Source organism: Phalangium opilio, unplaced genomic scaffold, assembly GCF_054372755.1.
Source record: "Phalangium opilio isolate 3A_F unplaced genomic scaffold, DU_Popi_V2 ptg000045l_1, whole genome shotgun sequence".
Taxonomy (NCBI): domain Eukaryota; kingdom Metazoa; phylum Arthropoda; class Arachnida; order Opiliones; family Phalangiidae; genus Phalangium; species Phalangium opilio.
In genome coordinates, this window is record NW_028324168.1 from 6,871,439 (window position 1) to 6,891,785 (window position 20,347).

Genomic DNA, 20,347 nt, shown 5'->3' on the forward strand with positions numbered 1-20,347 from the left:
TTATTTAAAATAAACATCAGTTGGCCTTAAGTTAGTTTTTTTATTTCATCGTTTATAGAACAAACAGTTTCATTATGTCATCGAGTAAGGTTCTGTTCAACAAGTTCTACAGTAGATTAGCCTGAAAGTTTGAGACATTTTCCTTTCAGATAATATGTATAAGAATTCTCATCATTTCTTGGTTAATTTATTTCTGATTTTTAACGTCAACTTTCACAGTTTATACACTCTTGATTGGCTGAAAGTCGCGGAACAGTGTTAGAGATCTGTCAAGGATTTGGTCTTAAAGGAAAGGACCAACCTGGGATTTTATGTCATTCATTAAAAGAGAGAATAAAATAACCTGGAATTTTATGTCTTTTATTAAAAGAGAGAGAGTAAAATATTGAATGTGCGTGTTTATGTATAGTCTTAAGCGGGAAAGGGTAAAAACGCATCACCTGATACTATTAGAGGCCTAACTCCAGGAAAGAAATTGTTAATATCCTCTTTAATATTGTATATAAACACTTAGTTTCAATTTGTACTATTACTTATATTATACACCCTATAAAATCAAACAGAAATAAATCAAGGGTGTCATTTTCCTTTATAGAAATCGAAAAAAGAAGTAATAAATTGATTTAATAGCTAAGGGGGTTTTTCTTGGAGGACCCCTCCCACCAGCCTAAATCGCTGACTGCATTAAATTATTCTCACTAGATCAACAAAACCACGAGTATCGACCTCTTAACGCGTGGCGTGTAGCTTCCGTAATGTTTTTTAATAATCCTTTTTTATTTTTCGTAATACCTAAAGTATGTTATTAAAAAATCATTAAAAACTGATAATATTGAAATAAATTTCTTTCTTTTTTACCGCAGTTCAACTCCGTTCGGATTTTTTTTTTTTTTTTTTTTTTTTGAAGTTTTATTTTTTCTTGGTAACTTTTTTACAGGCCATCGAATTCATTTGATCGAAGTTAACCACCGGCCTCGGTAAGACCGTCAACGAAGATGAGCCGGGTTTCCTGTTTAAAGTTATAATAGAATTAAGAAAAGTGTTCGTGATTTTCTCAGTAAACTTGGATGGATGGGATTGTAACGAGTTAGTGATTTGATATTCTGGTATGTTGCTTTCGTTAAATTAACTTAAACTAAATTATGCGTCATAGTCATTTTCAATTAATATTTAAATGAAATAAGAGTACTTTTAAAACGAACTTCACGTTTTAAACGATACTTTGAATATACTTCAATGATTACGAGCAATATTTTAAAGTAGAACTTAATTTGACAGTGATAATATGATTGCGCGTAATCAGTAATCGATGTATAGATAAATTTTGTGATGGGGTAATTTTTATCGGAGTGATAATGAAAGTTCCATAAAGTGCATTATTTGCAGCTAGATCTGCTTGAATCTTGCTCTATGGTGGTTCGAAAAACATCTAGATTAATTCTGGATGGCATTAAGATAAGCGTTAATTTAACTTTGATAATATTATATTAGTATGAATAATCCAAACCAGTCAGAAAAAAATCCATATTTTTATATCAAACGTCAACAATTATAACACGATGTATTGTTTTTGTCACAGAACTCTTATCTATTCGCCTCTATTAGTCTCTCATCACTCACTTGAAGGCGTAATAGACCTCGGCCATTATCTGTAGAAAGTTATCTTTATTGTCTAATGAACCCGTAAAAATACCGTAGATTACGGATAAGGTGCGTGTCGGGCCGAGGTGATATTAGAAAGTAAACCATGTCTTCACGCAACAGCGGGAACGTGTTGTCACCTCCGAAACTCGCTCAACATTTGTCGCTAGCCCTAACGGTTCGTCCTATCAATTTCGATGACACCGACGACGTATTTTTGCCCGCTGTCACGAACCAACTGCACCCGAGTCCCGTCAGGAGTAAACCAAACACGCCAACCACGACGGAACTCTCGCCTCCCTTGGTTAACGCCAATACGGCAACCAGTGGCGGAGTGAGTTTGCAAAATGGACGGGTCAGTCCGGCCATTGGGCAATGTCCACCCAGTCCAACCGCTCATCGGGCTACGCAGACTGTTCCCAGGAAAAGTTCCGGTTCATTAATACCACCGCCCAGGAAGTTGAGTACTTCCGGTTTGTTGCAAGATCCTTCGTTAGCAATGTACGCCGCTGCGGCTGAGAAAGCCAGGGAAAGTCATACCGATTCTACCATGAGGAAAATTAGTCAGGTAAGGTATTCTATTTCTTCGTGTATATTCTCACCTAATTTTACGATCTGCAGGTGGGGCACGTTTTTACCAGCACTTTTGGATGGAATCGACATCCTTCTCACGACGTCATCGTGGCTCAATCGAGGACACTCTGTGGACGGTATATTCGGTACAAAGTTAGAGCCTTGTCTGGTATCTCGTGCAAGAAACTGAACCTGCAGCGGCTACGAAGCGTCACTAATCTGTCGGCTATATTCGGACCAAGTAGCGTTGCCGATAAAAGCCCCAGTTTGAACAGTGTTTCTTCTCATTTGCGTCGTTTGGGAACGGAGCTGGAAAGAACTCACCCTAAACTTTTTAGAAGCGTCACTAGCAATGTTGGTTGGAAAGTAAGCCTATTTGATAGAGTTATTTATTAGCTGTTTTGATTTATATTTTACTCCGTACCTACCATAGACCATATCCAGCGAAGAGGCGGCGCAAAACCTTCTACATTCAGTGGCCGGGGAACTATTTCATCAGGATGTGAATTGGGGGCGCGTTATTGCTCTCTTTGCCGTTGCCGGTGCCTTGGCTATGGACTGCGTACGACTTGGGCGCCCCGAATTCGTCATAAGCCTAGTGGATGGTATGGCTCTCATAGTGGATAGACGCCTCGCTAATTGGATCGCTAACCAAGGTGGTTGGGTCAGTCTAAATGAACTTTATCACGCCGAGTATTAATGAGAGTTTTAAGAAACTATGGTTCAAGTTTATGAAATGGGGGAAAAGTGGCCGGTTCTTCAGGCCTATGATTCGTGGCTTTAAGTAATAACAGAAGGGGATAATAGAAGGATGCCACTCTGTATCATCTTAATACATTAGTTACGTAACGTCATTCTTCCCAGGCTCACCCTTTTTGTTTGTTGTCCCGCTCATCAAACTACAGATGGGCATCGCGCCGTAAGGTGAATTCTATAACTGTTTGGTACTAAAGCCTCAGCAATCAACTCCCTAACCTAGTCTTGGGGTGAGACAATAATCCACAAGTGCGTCTTGCCAAATAGTGTAACGCATATAGACTAATGATGAGGGAACTATTTATCGCGTATGTGATTCGATTTAGTAACCTTGCTCCAAATGTTCCGAAGTTGGGAAGAATGACGTTACACTTACCCCGTTTTGTGGTACACTTCTCTCGAAGAGAAGTATTATATTGTTCCGGTAATAATTAATATCCCCATTTGGTAATATTAATTTTTTATTATTACAGGAAGCCTTGCACTCGCAGTTTAGAAAAAGCGGGAGAAAGAAATTGTTGCAGTTTCTTCTGTATTACGTTTTACCAGTTGTCTTCTTTGCAATTTTATTTTGGAATTTTTAAACTTTGTGAATTTTGAATTAAAAGATTTCGGGATTTCCTATTTGATTTCGTAATTTATTGATTTCTTCTACTGCTCGCCTAATGTGACTTATAATAACCACGATTCCCTGCAGGTTATGTTCCTCACCACATTAACTGCATTCTGTGATAACCATAAGTAGTAAGTAACTATACCCACGCATTGACAGGACTACCTCTGTACCTGTAGCCTGGTGCGTTTCGGGCGAGCAAACTGGTCTGTGATACCGCCCTGCACTCATCTTTGACGCAAATAGTCGATTTTCCTACGCGTGATGGTGGTGCCCATTGTACTGACAATTCCCTGGATCTAATTTTAGTTACTGACCCTAATGTAGCACACACTCCCACATTACTACCTCCAGTAGGTACGAGTGACCACGGTACCCTTCTGTTTAATGTTGCCCTCTCAGCCTCCGAGCCCATACATGTCCCAAAGCCAAATTTTTTCAAAACCGACTACGCCTCGTTCAACAGATTTCTTTCTGTTGATTGCTCCTTAGTACTCTGCCAAGGTGACCCTGATTTAAACTATTCTGCCTTCCACGCTCTACCGCGCTCGGGCGTGCGCTTATTTTCCCCCCTTACCAAACCTTATCCTACATTGCCTCTTGCTGACCGGACTCGGGCAAGTCTACTATTTACCTTAGCTCGCCTTCGTCTTGACTATAATAAAGCCAGAAAACGCTCACACGACTCACTACAGAAACACTCAGCGGCGTCACGAGCGTTCTCTTGTCTCTCTTATACGTACTAACCCCAGGGCCTTCTACTCTACCATTAACGGAGCAGCAAATGCCACTATAAAATTATTCAACTTAAATATCCTGATGGTTCCCTTACATCTACAATCACTGAGAGCGCCTCGTTGCTCAATGTCTCTGTTCGACTCACCAATCCAACCCCTCCATTCTCTGCTCCCACCATCCCCGCCGTTATACCGCCACTAACTCTTAGCCAATTCACTTGTGCCCCTGCCGATCTTAAAAGCCTTCTGTCCTATTTAAATGTTAACAAATCCCCGGGTTCTGATGGTCTCCACCCCTACCTCTTAAAATCTCCTGCCCCAATTTTAACCTTGCCGATTTATCTCCTCATCTCTCATTCCTTTAGGTCGCGCACTGTCCCTGCCATATGGGAGGAGGCTAATTTAACACCAATTCACAAAAAGGGCTCGTCTAATTATCGTCCCGTAAGCATTCTCAATCAGGTATCTAAACTTTGTGAGAGTCTTGTGCATGAACAGCTACGTTTCTACCAAACAATTTCTTCTCACAAGCCCAGCATGGTTTCCTTCCTCTTCGCTCGTGCTTAACGAACCTGCTCCACGCCACTAACGATTGAACGCAATGGCTTGACGTTCTTTATCTTGATTTTAGCAAGACTTTCGATTCCATTCCCCATAGCGCCCTCCTCTCGGCCCTCTATGATGCTGGTGTCGCAGGCGGTGCCCTCAAATGGCTTTCCCATTACATCACTGGCCGCAAGCAGCGCGTAGTTCTTCACGGAATAACAACTGATTGGCAATGCATTGAAAAGGGGGCCCCTCAGGGCTCCATATTTAATAGGGCCATAACTTTTCAATGTGCTTATTAACTCTATGCCTTCAGTTATTGCAAGCTCTTGCTGACGATGCGAAACTCTACCATCTTATCCATGACTCGGCTGACAGCGCAGCCCTCCAACGCGACCTCGAAGCAGTTGTCCACGGGCTAACATTTAATATTGCGAAATGTAAGATTCTCCACCTTGGCCGTAAAAATCAACTATACTATTATTAGTATAGTCTCTCTTGCATGATTCTGTTGACAAGCACAATAAATATTTTCTATTCTTTTCTATAATATTGCTCGAAAGTAGCTAAACGTGTGCGAAGCGTCACGGGTATGATACGCGACATTCACTTTCGCTCCCTACCCCTAATACAAACTCTCTATTCTTCCCTTGTTCTCCCTATATTCGATTTTTGCTCCCCTATTTGGTCACCTCACCTCTCTACCGACCTTCACACATTACAATTGGCTCAAAATGCATACTCCAAGCTCCCCCAATCAACTCTGCAATCGCCCAGCCCCGCAAAGGCTCTCGGTGCTGCGTATTGACCCTGTCCCCATCCGCCTCAAAATGAATAATCTGTGCCTCGTTCATGACCTAATTCATGGTCACCTTGCCTCCGACTTCTCAAACTTCTTCACCCGTAATTCAAACACTCGTACCCGTGGTCATTCTCATAAACTATTTAAGCCTAGGGCTATATCTTCTTATCGCCAAACTCATTTTACTACTGCCGTCATTGACTACTGGAATTCTTTCCCAATTTCGACGTAAACTGTCTGATTATTTCAAGTCTTTACCTTACCTTAGTTTTTAGATCGTTTGTTCACCTTACTTGCCTTCTCGCCCCTACAACCACTTTTAACTTAATTGTTTTCGTTAAAAAATAATCTTTCAACTCTCATAGCAAACGCCTAATATTATTTCTGCTCATACTTAAGCCACTCAGATGGCTCTATGGGCAATTGTATAAATAAATAAATTAATATCGCTAGAAGCGTACTGGAATTCGTGTAAATGTCAAACAATAAATAATTTAATAGCGACATTGATTGATGTTATTTATTGTGTCACCGAGGAGCTAAACACTTACGTATTCTGGCCTGAGTGACTTTACGCACTTCCTACCTGGACGCGAAAGCATAATGGAGTACCTTATAACCCCCCTCCTGATGCTACGTTTTCCCACCCAAATACCCTTGTTTTCCATCCTAACAACCTCGTTTTCCACCGCAATGCTCATAGGGTATTAGCCTGGAAAAACAGGGATAGATTTAATTTAATTTTAGAAGCAGGAATGGAGAACGGTTAGTATTTACTTCAGTCCGACTCATAGTCCAGTATAGAGCCCCTCCATCCAATACGAAGGGTCCGACATTGGAAATTCTAAGCCGATTAAAATTTGTTAATAATAGAAATTTTCTTATTATTTTCAGTACCTGGAATCAACGCTCAGAAGTTACGCGTTTATAAAAATATTTTCATTATTAATCTTTTTAATAAAATCTAATGTATCAATGGAATGTATTTCAAAATAAAAACTTGCATTAATATTTATAAAATATTATTTGATAGAATTAATTCTATTTATAAGCTTACTAATTATATAAGCAGAATTAGGTATATATATTACTTATTTTGGAAAAAATAAAATCGGAACATTTGGAAAAAGGTTACTAAACCGAATCACATACGCGATAAATGGTTCCCTCATTTTTAATAAATCCAAATGTATCAAATGGAATATATTTCGAAATAAAATACTGCATTAATATATAAGTCTGCGTGATAAATTTACTTTTCCTTGTAAGCCTACTAATTATAGTTAATGGCTAAGGTATAGAAACTTGATTCATACCCTCTGAATTAGAGTGTGCTTTCTCAACATAGAAGAGTCGAATATGTTGACACGACACACTCTTTATAAACAGTCTGAATAAATGACTTTAACCAATGAAAAATTTGAATACAGTTTCAAAGTTAAAATGAATGATTTTATTCCAAGTGCATTGGACTGAAGCCACGCAACACGGCACAAAGTAATGGTCAACCTATGACGTCAGGTCACGTGATCCATGACGTCAAGTGACGTAACTCATGACGTCAAGTGACGTAACTCATGACGTCAAGTGACGTGACCCATGACGCCAAGTGACGTGACCCATGACGTCAAGTGACGTGACCCATGACGTCAAGTGACGTGACTCATGACGTCAAGTGACGTGACCCATGACGTCAAGTGACGTGACTCATGACGTCAAGTGACGTGACCCATGACGTCAAGTGACGCGACCCATGACGTCAAGTGACGCGACCCATGACGTCAAGTGACGTGACTCATGACGTCAAGTGACGTGACTCATGACGTCAAGTGACGTGACCCATGACGTCAAGTGACGCGACCTATGACGTCAAGTGACGCGACCCATGACGTCATAGGTCACGTGACTTGACGTCAGGTCACGTGACCTATGACGTCAAGTCACGTGGCCTATGATGTCAAGTGACGTGACCTATGACGTCAAGTGGCGTGACGACGTCACAGAGGTAATTGACTTGTGGCGTCACGATAATGTTAATAATAGGTAATGATTATCCATTTATTTAGGCCTAGCGTTCATTCATTAATATAGGCCTAGCGTTCATAATTAATATAGGCCTAGCGGTGTTCAGCTATTTGGATTTCGCGCCTAGGACACGGCCCATCCGAGTCCGCGAATCGGCGCTTTTAGCGCCCCACGACGTTGGAAATTTACTTCCTAGTTAGAAGCCGCACAACGCGTTCATTCTTTGCCTGCTGGAAGCTGCGGAGGAAGGTCGCTTCGGAAAATCTCTCTTGCTCAGTTGACGTTGGAAATTACAAGCCAGCCGGGTCATTCTTAGCCTGGAAGCTGTGGAGGAAGATCGCTTGGGAAAATCTTTCCCGCTTAGCTGCTCGTGATACCGGCTTTTGAGGTCGATTCTTGATCGTTCCGCCATTTCACTGATCGTTTTTCCCGAGGAAGCAAGCTGAATCCGAAGCTCTTCAACAAACTTGGCGGCCATTGCTTCGCCTCGTGGTGCTTTAACAGTCCGTAAGCCTAACCTTTACAATAATCCAAACTCATCTAGCTCCCCTTTAATTATTTCTTTTATTTCAAGTATTTAAATTAATTAGGTAGTGTTAAATGTTAGTGAATTTTATTTATTTATTAAAAATCAAGTACCATAAATAAAATTTTACAACGAGATGTTGGACAAGAGAGAATCCCTTAATTAGTATAGGGGCTCTTATTTAAAGATATTAAACGGGTACGTAATTAATTTAGAGAATTTGCGACAGATTTTCGGAAATAAAGCCCTGCCGAGATAATTTTAAGACACGAGGTTACCCTAAGCCTAAGTTTAAGCCTTGTCCAATTTAAACCCTAGTTATTTACGGGGTCTGTCCGTGGGAATAGTTTTAAAATAAAAGCAGGTTTCCTAAGATTAGCCAAGGGGGTATTTTAAATTAATTTAGAGATAAAGCGACAAATTTTCGAAAATCAAGTCCCGAAGAGATAATTTTAAGACACGAGGTTGCGCTAACCTAAGCCTAAGTTAAGCCTTGTCCCAAGGTTTTTTTATTTATCGGTTCTGTGGGAGTTAGTTTAGGGTATGTTTTAAATTATTTTTAAGTTACGTAATTTAATTTATAATAAATGGTAGATTTTTTCGAAAATTAGTTTAGGGAATGCTTTAAATTAATTGGGTAATAAAAGGGTACATAAATTATTTTAAAATGGTTTTTCTAAAATTATTTTGGGAAATAATTAGTTAGCCAGATTATTTAATTAAGGTTGGAAATCGCGGTAATCAAGCCTTTCTTTAATTCGGGGTAATTGGTCGCCTGTTTTGGTAGCGTGTTTTTTAATTTAGAACACGATTTTCTTAAATTATTTAAATATAAGAGATTATTTCGTTCTGCCCAAAAATAGGCAATAGTTTAAGATTTGTTATTAATGTTTTAATTTATAGATGCGGCTGATATTCTTTGATTTTTCCGTTGCTTGTCATTCCGAGACTTATCATTGCCGATGACTTCCGCTGTTCTGGACTTGCTATGTATCATTCCTGATGACACGCTTCGTTGGATTCACGTTACATGATGTCTTCTGGACTTGCTATGTATCATTCCTGATGACACGCTTCGTTGGATTCACGTTACATGATGTCTTCTGGACTTGCTATGTATCATTCCTGATGACACGCTTCGTTGGATTCACGTTACATGGTGTCTTCTGGACTTGCTCTTTCTCTCAGCCCTGACTTAAAGATATGGAGGAAATCATCGAAGCTAGAAGAGACAAATACATCTTTTTTACTTGCAAATTTTTCATGTAACCACTTAACTTAATTTTTTTGCTTGCAAATTTTATTTGTAACTACTTATTATTTTTTTTGCGTTAAATCTTTAACTTACAGACCTCTTTAATATTTTTTGTGTTCGAAATTTTTGTAAACACTTTGGTTTTTTTTTTTATTATTGAATAAATTTTGCCTTAAACCTCGTTCTTTCTTTTCTTGAATTTGTTAAAATACTAGACTTGGTTTTAATTTTTTAAATTCAGGACTTAGGGGGATTTTTTGACCCCTTTTTTAAGCTTTTTACTTAAAAATCCAGTAAAATACATATTAAAACAATTTTTTTTCCAAAAAAAATTTTTTTTATGAAAAATTTATTAAAAAATAAATTTTTTTTAAAAAAACAATAAAAAAAGCATAAAAAAGGTCAAAAAAACGTTATAAGTAAATCGATTGATTTTTTTGAACCGAGTCTAATATCGAAACTTTTTATTGACCACAAGTTACCAGGCCTAACATCAGGCCTGCGGGCCCAATTTAAATTTAACAAGTCCCTGTTCAACTCGGGAATCATTAAATTTAAACTAAGGCCCGCTGTGGAGCCCCCAAAACAAGGAAACTTCGTCCTTAGCATGGGATTTCCAATGAAAGTCCACTTGCAGACGTCCACTTCTTCCTGCGCAAGAAAAATTCGAATTAATATTTGGAAAAAAGGCTCATGAATGATTTAAAATTAATTACCTTAATATGAAAATCCACTTGAGTATTTTCGGCACTTGAGTATGTTCGGGCATAAAACAAATAACTATTATTTTACATAAATGGCAAACGCGTGACATTAAATTAAATACCTTGTAGGGGAAGAAAAATAATACCATAAAAAGCTAAGCCTTGCCTAAAACCCGCTTAAAATCGTGACTACTTTTAAAGGACAAAGCGTATAAGCAACCTTCTACCTTAAAATTAAATCAGAAATTTATTTATATCCTACAAAACTCCCTCGAGTTGCCAAACGCTTTTCCCCTAAAAATATTTATAATTAAAACCATAAACTAGATACCGCAAAGGGAATCTCACCCTTGAAATCCTGATTACGTTCATTATTCTTAAAAGGGAAGGCTAGGACCAGTTTTCACCTATTTCATAATTAAGCATTTTATTCATGTCCTGGCTAAAAAAATCCCTAAGAACAGGACACAAGCGCTTTCCCTTCTAAAAATAAATATAATAATAAACTAAATACCCTAATAATTGCCTCAAATTAACACGCTGTCAAAATAAGTTTTTTTCCTAATGAGATTCCCTTTCAACGGATAAAATCAAAGTGTAGACCTGAATTAAGAATGGAATTGTCCTATTAATATTGCTATATTTACTATTAATAAGATTTAATTATTGCACTAAGGGCCTAAAATATTTCACACGTTGCCTAAAATGTTTACCACGCTGTATAAATAGCTTTCGTAAAGAGATTCAGTTTCAAAGAGATAAAATCAAAGTGTAGACCTGAATTAAGAATGGGTTCATTGACCTGATCTATATTGCTTGCCATTTTGTAAAATAATAGTTATTGATTCTGGAATCCAACATAAATCGCTCCTTTGGAAACGGATGATAGCTAAAATAAAATAAATTCGAACAAATACTTATCATCTTAAATAGCAATTTCACTTTCAAATAAATAATTCAACCAGGGATAGATTTAATTTTAGAAGCAGGAATGGAGAACGGTTAGTATTTACTTCAGTCCGACTCATAGCCCAGTATAGAGCCCCTCCCTCCAACACGTAACGAAAAGTTTAAATTATCTTATTCAGGGTTGCCACGGAATTTTCAGAACCAAATTCCCTGACTTTTCCAGGTTTTCCCTGACGTTTTTCTGAGATATTCCCTGACCTTTTTAATCCGATAGTGTAAATGTTTACAGCACGTTCTAAGTGCTTATAATTAAATGAACTCTCTACATTAAGTTTTCCAATATGCTTGTTGCACCAAAATGATTTAAGAAACATTTAAACTATAAATAACAGTCTAAGAGACTTTTTATAGAGCATTTACTTTATAAAAACAATTTTTAAGGATAGCTCTAGAGTTTTCTCTCTCTGTCGCTATGACCCGCCTCTTTTATATCCCCGTTCCGTGGAAGGGGATCCGGGACTTTGACGCGCGCTCACATTACTCTGTTCTCCATTCCTACTTCTAAAATGAAATATATCCCTGATTTAACATAACTAGATTTAGGGACCATCTTTAAATATTTATCAATTAACAGGATTCGTACAAAATTTTTGAATGAAATTCCTTTACTTTTCCAAACTCGGCAAATTCAACTGACTAAACTCGGCAAATTCCCCTGACTAAACTCGGCAAATTCCCCTGACTAAACTCGGAAAATTCCCCTGACTAAACTCGGCAAATTTCCCTGACTAAAGTCCACTAATTTCCCTGACTAAAGCCCACAAAGTTCCCTGAATGAAGTCCACTAATTTCCCTGACTAAAGCCCACAAAGTTCCCTGAATGAAGTCCACTAATTTTCCTGACTAAAGTCCACAAATTTCCCTGACTAAAGCCCACAAATTTCCCTGACCATTTTCAATTACCCAGACTTTTTAAGGTTTTGTACGAACCCTGATTAAGTGCATAAATAATCACTTTGAATTACGTAAACCCACTAAAAAGATTGAATAGCTAAACCTGGAATAAATTCATGGTAGAGTTAACCGGAACGTGTAACCAAGACGAATCAAAAATTTATTAAGATTAATTTAAAATATTTGAACTAAGTATGACATGTTGGTCATGAATACGGTTCACTTGAAGGGTCAGTTAGCAATAACTTAAGTTAATTAAAACTATTCAGATTGATCTTTCAAAAATTTTCTACCAGAGTTGAACAAGCTAAGTGGCTTAAAATGAAACAGCAATACCTTACAATAACTTACGAATAAATAAATCAAGTAATCTTAAATGAATGGTCAGTTTACGATAAATTTCCGCAATTTAAAAATTGCATACTTAATCTATCACGCATTTCAGCCACAAACTATGAATCTGAAAGGTAAATCTGAATGTTTTCCCTTAAAAATCGCGGAACAGAAAATTTACACCCAGCTTATTGAAATTAACCTTACATTTGCCAAAACGAAGGCCAAGATTGAAGCCAATCATTAAAGCCAAAGTTTAACACTCAAAATACCGCAACATCCAATACTGCCAAGATAATTTCATTACGTTTCCACCCCAAGGCGGTAATCCGTACCCCTTAATTAATAAACTTGTACCCCTTATACTCTTGATTTTGACAAAATTTAGAGTTTAAAAGTACTTACCAACAAATAAGCCTTGGCTGTTATGACACCTAAGCCTAATCTCGTTGACGCAATTTACGAACCCAGGGTTTAGCTTGATTTGCGCAGATTTTCATTGCCTATTTTAAATTTAAATTAATAAACAAGCATTTTCACCTAAAATAGGATCAAAAATTATGATAAAAACCTTAATAAATTGCCAAATCCGGGTTATTTTAGCCAGCGTTACCCACAGTCGTGAAATCTCCAACTGCCCTTAAGGTGACGTGTCAAAATTTCTGACGGCCCACTCGATCACGCGCTCATCGCGAGCCAATTTTTGCGTGCGTGATCCTGAAATGAGTGCGCTATGACTTTGTCTATTCGCCCCAGTGATGCCAGATTGAGGGAAATTTCCCATATCTGGGAAATTTTGACTCCTAAAAACGGTAAAAAGGGAAAAGGGAAATTCCACCAAAAATTTGCTAAATCTAGGGAAATTCCATGGGAAGAAATATTTTATTCAAAACCTACAATCTCAACATAGAAAATTAAACAACTTCATCAAATTGACCTATTAATTACGTTGGATTCTTATTAGATGGCAACCCTGCTACTGTTTTTAGTAATTTCCAAACATAGAATTACCGAAAGTCGTCTGCTAAATAACTGACCCATTGTAATCGTTACGAAAATACATCGCCAAAAATCCAAGCAAAAACAGTTGTCAAGCTATAATTCTAACATTTTCTATGCGCAAAATCTGGCAACCCTGAACTAGGGAAATTTTGCTCCAAAAAGGGAAATTTTAAGGGTTAGAAAGGGAAATTCCATTTTTCCCACCTGGCATCACTGAATTCGCCCATGCAGTGTAGTAAGGCTATTTCATGAGTCACAACTTCTTAATGGAAAAAACCAATTGAAACGTCAATGGTCTTGAGGGAAAAAGGTTTACCGTTCTCAATTGCAAAATAAAAGGAACTTTCGTTATAACTACAAATAAAACGTACATTGCCTTCAATACATTTATGACTCTTAGAATATTGCTCTATGGTGGCACTACACTAAAACTACTCGGAAATATTTATCTATTAAAATTCATTGAAGAAGATATATAAGTTTTATTGAAGTGATAACGAAAGTTCCTATTAAAATGGAGAATTATTAAAGGATACAAAAATACCGATTAAAGGTATTTTTGGCTGCTTGAATACTGCTCCATGGTGACAAGCTGTATTTCCGTGAAGTAGTTTTTAATAGAGATGGGCCGATACCAGTTTAAACCGATACCGATGTGATCCGATACTTCGGAAACCGATACGTACCGATACCGATATTTTACCCGATCCTTCGATTAAACCGATATCAAACCGATACCGATATGGTATCGGTATCGGCCCATCTCTATAGATGATTTTCGATCCAATTTCGGTACTTGAAACTATAAAACTGACTTATCATACGACAAACCCATTTTGGACATTAGTTACGTTATCCAAAAATAGATGAAAAACTGTGCTGTCTCAGAGTTTGGGCCACCTAATCTTAACATAAGTATTTATTTTCTTTAAAAAATATCGGGTAGAAATATCGGTTCATTTATAACCGATACCGATATATCGGTTAAAGCCAAATATCGGTACCGATACCGATATGGCATCGGTATCGGCCCATCTCTAGTTTTTAATGAGCAAAAACGGAAACTCATTAAATTGCCTTAAATATATTTGTGACTCATGAAATACTGCTCTATAGAGTGCTGTCAGTTGTGACGTCAGATCCAAGGTTAAACGTCACAAGTCTGCCTTAAGCAATGGCGGCCATGACAGTTACCGTTTTTTCTTTATGGGAAAACAGCATGGGTGACGTCACACTGGCGCTTCTGACAGCACTCTATATTGGCATAGCCTTACTACACTGCATGGGCGAATAGACAAAGTCATAGCGCACTCATTTCAGGATCACGCACGCAAAAATTGGCTCGCGATGAGCGCGTGATCGAGTGGGCCGTCAGAAATTTTGACACGTCACCTTAAGGGCAGTTGGAGATTTCACGACTGTGGGTAACGCTGGCTAAAATAACCCGGATTTGGCAATTTATTAAGGTTTTTATCATAATTTTTGATCCTATTTTAGGTGAAAATGCTTGTTTATTAATTTAAATTTAAAATAGGCAATGAAAATCTGCGCAAATCAAGCTAAACCCTGGGTTCGTAAATTGCGTCAACGAGATTAGGCTTAGGTGTCATAACAGCCAAGGCTTATTTGTTGGTAAGTACTTTTAAACTCTAAATTTTGTCAAAATCAAGAGTATAAGGGGTACAAGTTTATTAATTAAGGGGTACGGATTACCGCCTTGGGGTGGAAACGTAATGAAATTATCTTGGCAGTATTGGATGTTGCGGTATTTTGAGTGTTAAACTTTGGCTTTAATGATTGGCTTCAATCTTGGCCTTCGTTTTGGCAAATGTAAGGTTAATTTCAATAAGCTGGGTGTAAATTTTCTGTTCCGCGATTTTTAAGGGAAAACATTCAGATTTACCTTTCAGATTCATAGTTTGTGGCTGAAATGCGTGATAGATTAAGTATGCAATTTTTAAATTGCGGAAATTTATCGTAAACTGACCATTCATTTAAGATTACTTGATTTATTTATTCGTAAGTTATTGTAAGGTATTGCTGTTTCATTTTAAGCCACTTAGCTTGTTCAACTCTGGTAGAAAATTTTTGAAAGATCAATCTGAATAGTTTTAATTAACTTAAGTTATTGCTAACTGACCCTTCAAGTGAACCGTATTCATGACCAACATGTCATACTTAGTTCAAATATTTTAAATTAATCTTAATAAATTTTTGATTCGTCTTGGTTACACGTTCCGGTTAACTCTACCATGAATTTATTCCAGGTTTAGCTATTCAATCTTTTTAGTGGGTTTACGTAATTCAAAGTGATTATTTATGCACTTAATCAGGGTTCGTACAAAACCTTAAAAAGTCTGGGTAATTGAAAATGGTCAGGGAAATTTGTGGGCTTTAGTCAGGGAAATTTGTGGACTTTAGTCAGGAAAATTAGTGGACTTCATTCAGGGAACTTTGTGGGCTTTAGTCAGGGAAATTAGTGGACTTCATTCAGGGAACTTTGTGGGCTTTAGTCAGGGAAATTTGTGGACTTTAGTCAGGAAAATTAGTGGACTTCATTCAGGGAACTTTGTGGGCTTTAGTCAGGGAAATTAGTGGACTTCATTCAGGGAACTTTGTGGGCTTTAGTCAGGGAAATTAGTGGACTTTAGTCAGGGAAATTTGCCGAGTTTAGTCAGGGGAATTTTCCGAGTTTAGTCAGGGGAATTTGCCGAGTTTAGTCAGGGGAATTTGCCGAGTTTAGTCAGTTGAATTTGCCGAGTTTGGAAAAGTAAAGGAATTTCATTCAAAAATTTTGTACGAATCCTGTTAATTGATAAATATTTAAAGATGGTCCCTAAATCTAGTTATGTTAAATCAGGGATATATTTCATTTTAGAAGTAGGAATGGAGAACAGAGTAATGTGAGCGCGCGTCAAAGTCCCGGATCCCCTTCCACGGAACGGGGATATAAAAGAGGCGGGTCATAGCGACAGAGAGAGAAAACTCTAGAGCTATCCTTAAAAATGTCTAGAATTGTTTTTATAAAGTAAATGCTCTATAAAAAGTCTCTTAGACTGTTATTTATAGTTTAAATGTTTCTTAAATCATTTTGGTGCAACAAGCATATTGGAAAACTTAATGTAGAGAGTTCATTTAATTATAAGCACTTAGAACGTGCTGTAAACATTTACACTATCGGATTAAAAAGGTCAGGGAATATCTCAGAAAAACGTCAGGGAAAACCTGGAAAAGTCAGGGAATTTGGTTCTGAAAATTCCGTGGCAACCCTGAATAAGATAATTTAAACTTTTCGTTACGTGTTGGAGGGAGGGGCTCTATACTGGGCTATGAGTCGGACTGAAGTAAATACTAACCGTTCTCCATTCCTGCTTCTAAAATTAAATCTATCCCTGGTTGAATTATTTATTTGAAAGTGAAATTGCTATTTAAGATGATAAGTATTTGTTCGAATTTATTTTATTTTAGCTATCATCCGTTTCCAAAGGAGCGATTTATGTTGGATTCCAGAATCAATAACTATTATTTTACAAAATGGCAAGCAATATAGATCAGGTCAATGAACCCATTCTTAATTCAGGTCTACACTTTGATTTTATCTCTTTGAAACTGAATCTCTTTACGAAAGCTATTTATACAGCGTGGTAAACATTTTAGGCAACGTGTGAAATATTTTAGGCCCTTAGTGCAATAATTAAATCTTATTAATAGTAAATATAGCAATATTAATAGGACAATTCCATTCTTAATTCAGGTCTACACTTTGATTTTATCCGTTGAAAGGGAATCTCATTAGGAAAAAAAAACTTATTTTGACAGCGTGTTAATTTGAGGCAATTATTAGGGTATTTAGTTTATTATTATATTTATTTTTAGAAGGGAAAGCGCTTGTGTCCTGTTCTTAGGGATTTTTTTTAGCCAGGACATGAATAAAATGCTTAATTATGAAATAGGTGAAAACTGGTCCTAGCCTTCCCTTTTAAGAATAATGAACGTAATCAGGATTTCAAGGGTGAGATTCCCTTTGCGGTATCTAGTTTATGGTTTTAATTATAAATATTTTTAGGGGAAAAGCGTTTGGCAACTCGAGGGAGTTTTGTAGGATATAAATAAATTTCTGATTTAATTTTAAGGTAGAAGGTTGCTTATACGCTTTGTCCTTTAAAAGTAGTCACGATTTTAAGCGGGTTTTAGGCAAGGCTTAGCTTTTTATGGTATTATTTTTCTTCCCCTACAAGGTATTTAATTTAATGTCACGCGTTTGCCATTTATGTAAAATAATAGTTATTTGTTTTATGCCCGAACATACTCAAGTGCCGAAAATACTCAAGTGGATTTTCATATTAAGGTAATTAATTTTAAATCATTCATGAGCCTTTTTTCCAAATATTAATTCGAATTTTTCTTGCGCAGGAAGAAGTGGACGTCTGCAAGTGGACTTTCATTGGAAATCCCATGCTAAGGACGAAGTTTCCTTGTTTTGGGGGCTCCACAGCGGGCCTTAGTTTAAATTTAATGATTCCCGAGTTGAACAGGGACTTGTTAAATTTAAATTGGGCCCGCAGGCCTGATGTTAGGCCTGGTAACTTGTGGTCAATAAAAAGTTTCGATATTAGACTCGGTTCAAAAAAATCAATCGATTTACTTATAACGTTTTTTTTGACCTTTTTTTATGCTTTTTTTATTGTTTTTTTAAAAAAAAATTTATTTTTTAATAAATTTTTCATAAAAAAAATTTTTTTTGGAAAAAAAATTGTTTTAATATGTATTTTACTGGATTTTTAAGTAAAAAGCTTAAAATAGGGGTCAAAAAAATCCCCCTAAGTCCTGAATTTAAAAAATTAAAACCAAGTCTAGTATTTTAACAAATTCAAGAAAAGAAAGAACGAGGTTTAAGGCAAAATTTATTCAATAATAAAAAAAAAACCAAAGTGTTTACAAAAATTTCGAACACAAAAAATATTAAAGAGGTCTGTAAGTTAAAGATTGAACGCAAAAAAAATAATAAGTAGTTACAAATAAAATTTGCAAGCAAAAAAATTAAGTTAAGTGGTTACATGAAAAATTTGCAAGTAAAAAAGATGTATTTGTCTCTTCTAGCTTCGATGATTTCCTCCATATCTTTAAGTCAGGGCTGAGAGAAAGAGCAAGTCCAGAAGACATCATGTAACGTGAATCCAACGAAGCGTGTCATCAGGAATGATACATAGCAAGTCCAGAAGACATCATGTAACGTGAATCCAACGAAGCGTGTCATCAGGAATGATACATAGCAAGTCCAGAAGACATCATGTAACGTGAATCCAACGAAGCGTGTCATCAGGAATGATACATAGCAAGTCCAGAACAGCGGAAGTCATCGGCAATGATAAGTCTCGGAATGACAAGCAACGGAAAAATCAGAGAATATCAGCCGCATCTATAAATTAAAACATTAATAACAAATCTTAAACTATTGCCTATTTTTGGGCAGAACGAAATAATCTCTTATATTTAAATAATTTAAGAAAATCGTGTTCTAAATTAAAAAACACGCTACCAAAACAGGCGACCAATTACCCCGAATTAAAGAAAGGCTTGATTACCGCGATTTCCAACCTTAATTAAATAATCTGGCTAACTAATTATTTCCCAAAATAATTTTAGAAAAACCATTGTAAAATAATTTATGTACCCTTTTATTACCCAATTAATTTAAAGCATTCCCTAAACTAATTTTCGAAAAAATCTACCATTTATTATAAATTAAATTACGTAACTTAAAAATAATTTAAAACATACCCTAAACTAACTCCCACAGAACCGATAAATAAAAAAACCTTGGGACAAGGCTTAACTTAGGCTTAGGTTAGCGCAACCTCGTGTCTTAAAATTATCTCTTCGGGACTTGATTTTCGAAAATTTGTCGCTTTATCTCTAAATTAATTTAAAATACCCCCTTGACTAATCTTAGGAAACCTGCTTTTATTTTAAAACTATTCCCACGGACAGACCCCGTAAATAACTAGGGTTTAAATTGGACAAGGCTTAAACTTAGGCTTAGGGTAACCTCGTGTCTTAAAATTATCTCGGCAGGGCTTTATTTCCGAAAATCTGTCGCAAATTCTCTAAATTAATTACGTACCCGTTTAATATCTTTAAATAAGAGCCCCTATATTAATTAAGGGATTCTCTCTTGTCCAACATCTCGTTGTAAAATTTTATTTATGGTACTTGATTTTTAATAAATAAATAAAATTCACTAACATTTAACACTACCTAATTAATTTAAATACTTGAAATAAAAGAAATAATTAAAGGGGAGCTAGATGAGTTTGGATTATTGTAAAGGTTAGGCTTACGGACTGTTAAAGCACCACGAGGCGAAGCAATGGCCGCCAAGTTTGTTGAAGAGCTTCGGATTCAGCTTGCTTCCTCGGGAAAAACGATCAGTGAAATGGCGGAACGATCAAGAATCGACCTCAAAAGCCGGTATCACGAGCAGCTAAGCGGGAAAGATTTTCCCAAGCGATCTTCCTCCACAGCTTCCAGGCTAAGAATGACCCGGCTGGCTTGTAATTTCCAACGTCAACTGAGCAAGAGAGATTTTCCGAAGCGACCTTCCTCCGCAGCTTCCAGCAGGCAAAGAATGAACGCGTTGTGCGGCTTCTAACTAGGAAGTAAATTTCCAACGTCGTGGGGCGCTAAAAGCGCCGATTCGCGGACTCGGATGGGCCGTGTCCTAGGCGCGAAATCCAAATAGCTGAACACCGCTAGGCCTATATTAATTATGAACGCTAGGCCTATATTAATGAATGAACGCTAGGCCTAAATAAATGGATAATCATTACCTATTATTAACATTATCGTGACGCCACAAGTCAATTACCTCTGTGACGTCGTCACGCCACTTGACGTCATAGGTCACGTCACTTGACATCATAGGCCACGTGACTTGACGTCATAGGTCACGTGACCTGACGTCAAGTCAC

At 37.1% G+C, this 20,347-nt stretch overlaps 1 protein-coding gene and 5 long non-coding RNA genes across 7 annotated transcripts; 3 read left to right on the plus strand and 3 right to left on the minus strand.

Annotated features, from left to right (window-relative positions):
* Positions 1-652: 652 nt before the first annotated feature.
* Positions 653-6,330, minus strand: LOC149677178 (uncharacterized). Its single transcript, XR_016366583.1, has 5 exons — positions 3,757-6,330; positions 2,643-3,696; positions 2,244-2,586; positions 859-2,186; positions 653-792 (listed from the first exon to the last, which is right to left on the minus strand). It is a non-coding gene; the product is annotated as an uncharacterized LOC149677178 (long non-coding RNA).
* Positions 1,748-3,594, plus strand: LOC149677179 (uncharacterized). 2 transcript variants are annotated; one of them, XM_089838199.1, is made up of 4 exons: positions 1,748-2,209; positions 2,263-2,580; positions 2,648-2,878; positions 3,444-3,594. In XM_089838199.1, the coding sequence occupies exons 1-4, from the start codon at positions 1,748-1,750 to the stop codon at positions 3,552-3,554; spliced, it is 1,122 nt and encodes a 373-aa protein (XP_089694325.1). In that variant the 3' UTR covers positions 3,555-3,594. The 2 variants fall into 2 exon arrangements, with proteins under 2 accessions (XP_089694325.1, XP_089694326.1); XM_089838200.1 differs by having other exon boundaries at positions 2,648-2,870.
* A 1,486-nt stretch (positions 6,331-7,816) lies between the features above and the next one.
* On the plus strand, positions 7,817-9,656 carry LOC149677180 (uncharacterized). The gene is made up of 2 exons (XR_016366586.1): positions 7,817-8,200; positions 9,123-9,656. It is a non-coding gene; the product is annotated as an uncharacterized LOC149677180 (long non-coding RNA).
* LOC149677181 (uncharacterized) lies at positions 8,290-13,141 on the minus strand. The gene is made up of 4 exons (XR_016366584.1): positions 12,946-13,141; positions 12,780-12,877; positions 10,191-11,067; positions 8,290-10,125 (listed from the first exon to the last, which is right to left on the minus strand). It is a non-coding gene; the product is annotated as an uncharacterized LOC149677181 (long non-coding RNA).
* A 357-nt stretch (positions 13,142-13,498) lies between these two features.
* On the plus strand, positions 13,499-18,475 carry LOC149677182 (uncharacterized). The gene is made up of 4 exons (XR_016366585.1): positions 13,499-14,842; positions 14,911-15,008; positions 16,845-17,724; positions 17,790-18,475. It is a non-coding gene; the product is annotated as an uncharacterized LOC149677182 (long non-coding RNA).
* LOC149677183 (uncharacterized) lies at positions 18,264-20,101 on the minus strand. Its single transcript, XR_016366587.1, has 2 exons — positions 19,718-20,101; positions 18,264-18,795 (listed from the first exon to the last, which is right to left on the minus strand). It is a non-coding gene; the product is annotated as an uncharacterized LOC149677183 (long non-coding RNA).
* Positions 20,102-20,347: the final 246 nt, after the last annotated feature.

Excerpts from the sequence above, each read along its gene's own strand:
- LOC149677179 (XM_089838199.1), top strand. The coding sequence starts at position 1,748 with ATGTCTTCACGCAACAGCGGGAACGTGTTGTCACCTCCGAAACTCGCT. Across the intron at positions 2,581-2,647 it reads CTAGCAATGTTGGTTGGAAA|ACCATATCCAGCGAAGAGGC; the intron begins GTAAGCCTATTT and ends TACCTACCATAG. Across the intron at positions 2,879-3,443 it reads TCGCTAACCAAGGTGGTTGG|GAAGCCTTGCACTCGCAGTT; the intron begins GTCAGTCTAAAT and ends TTATTATTACAG.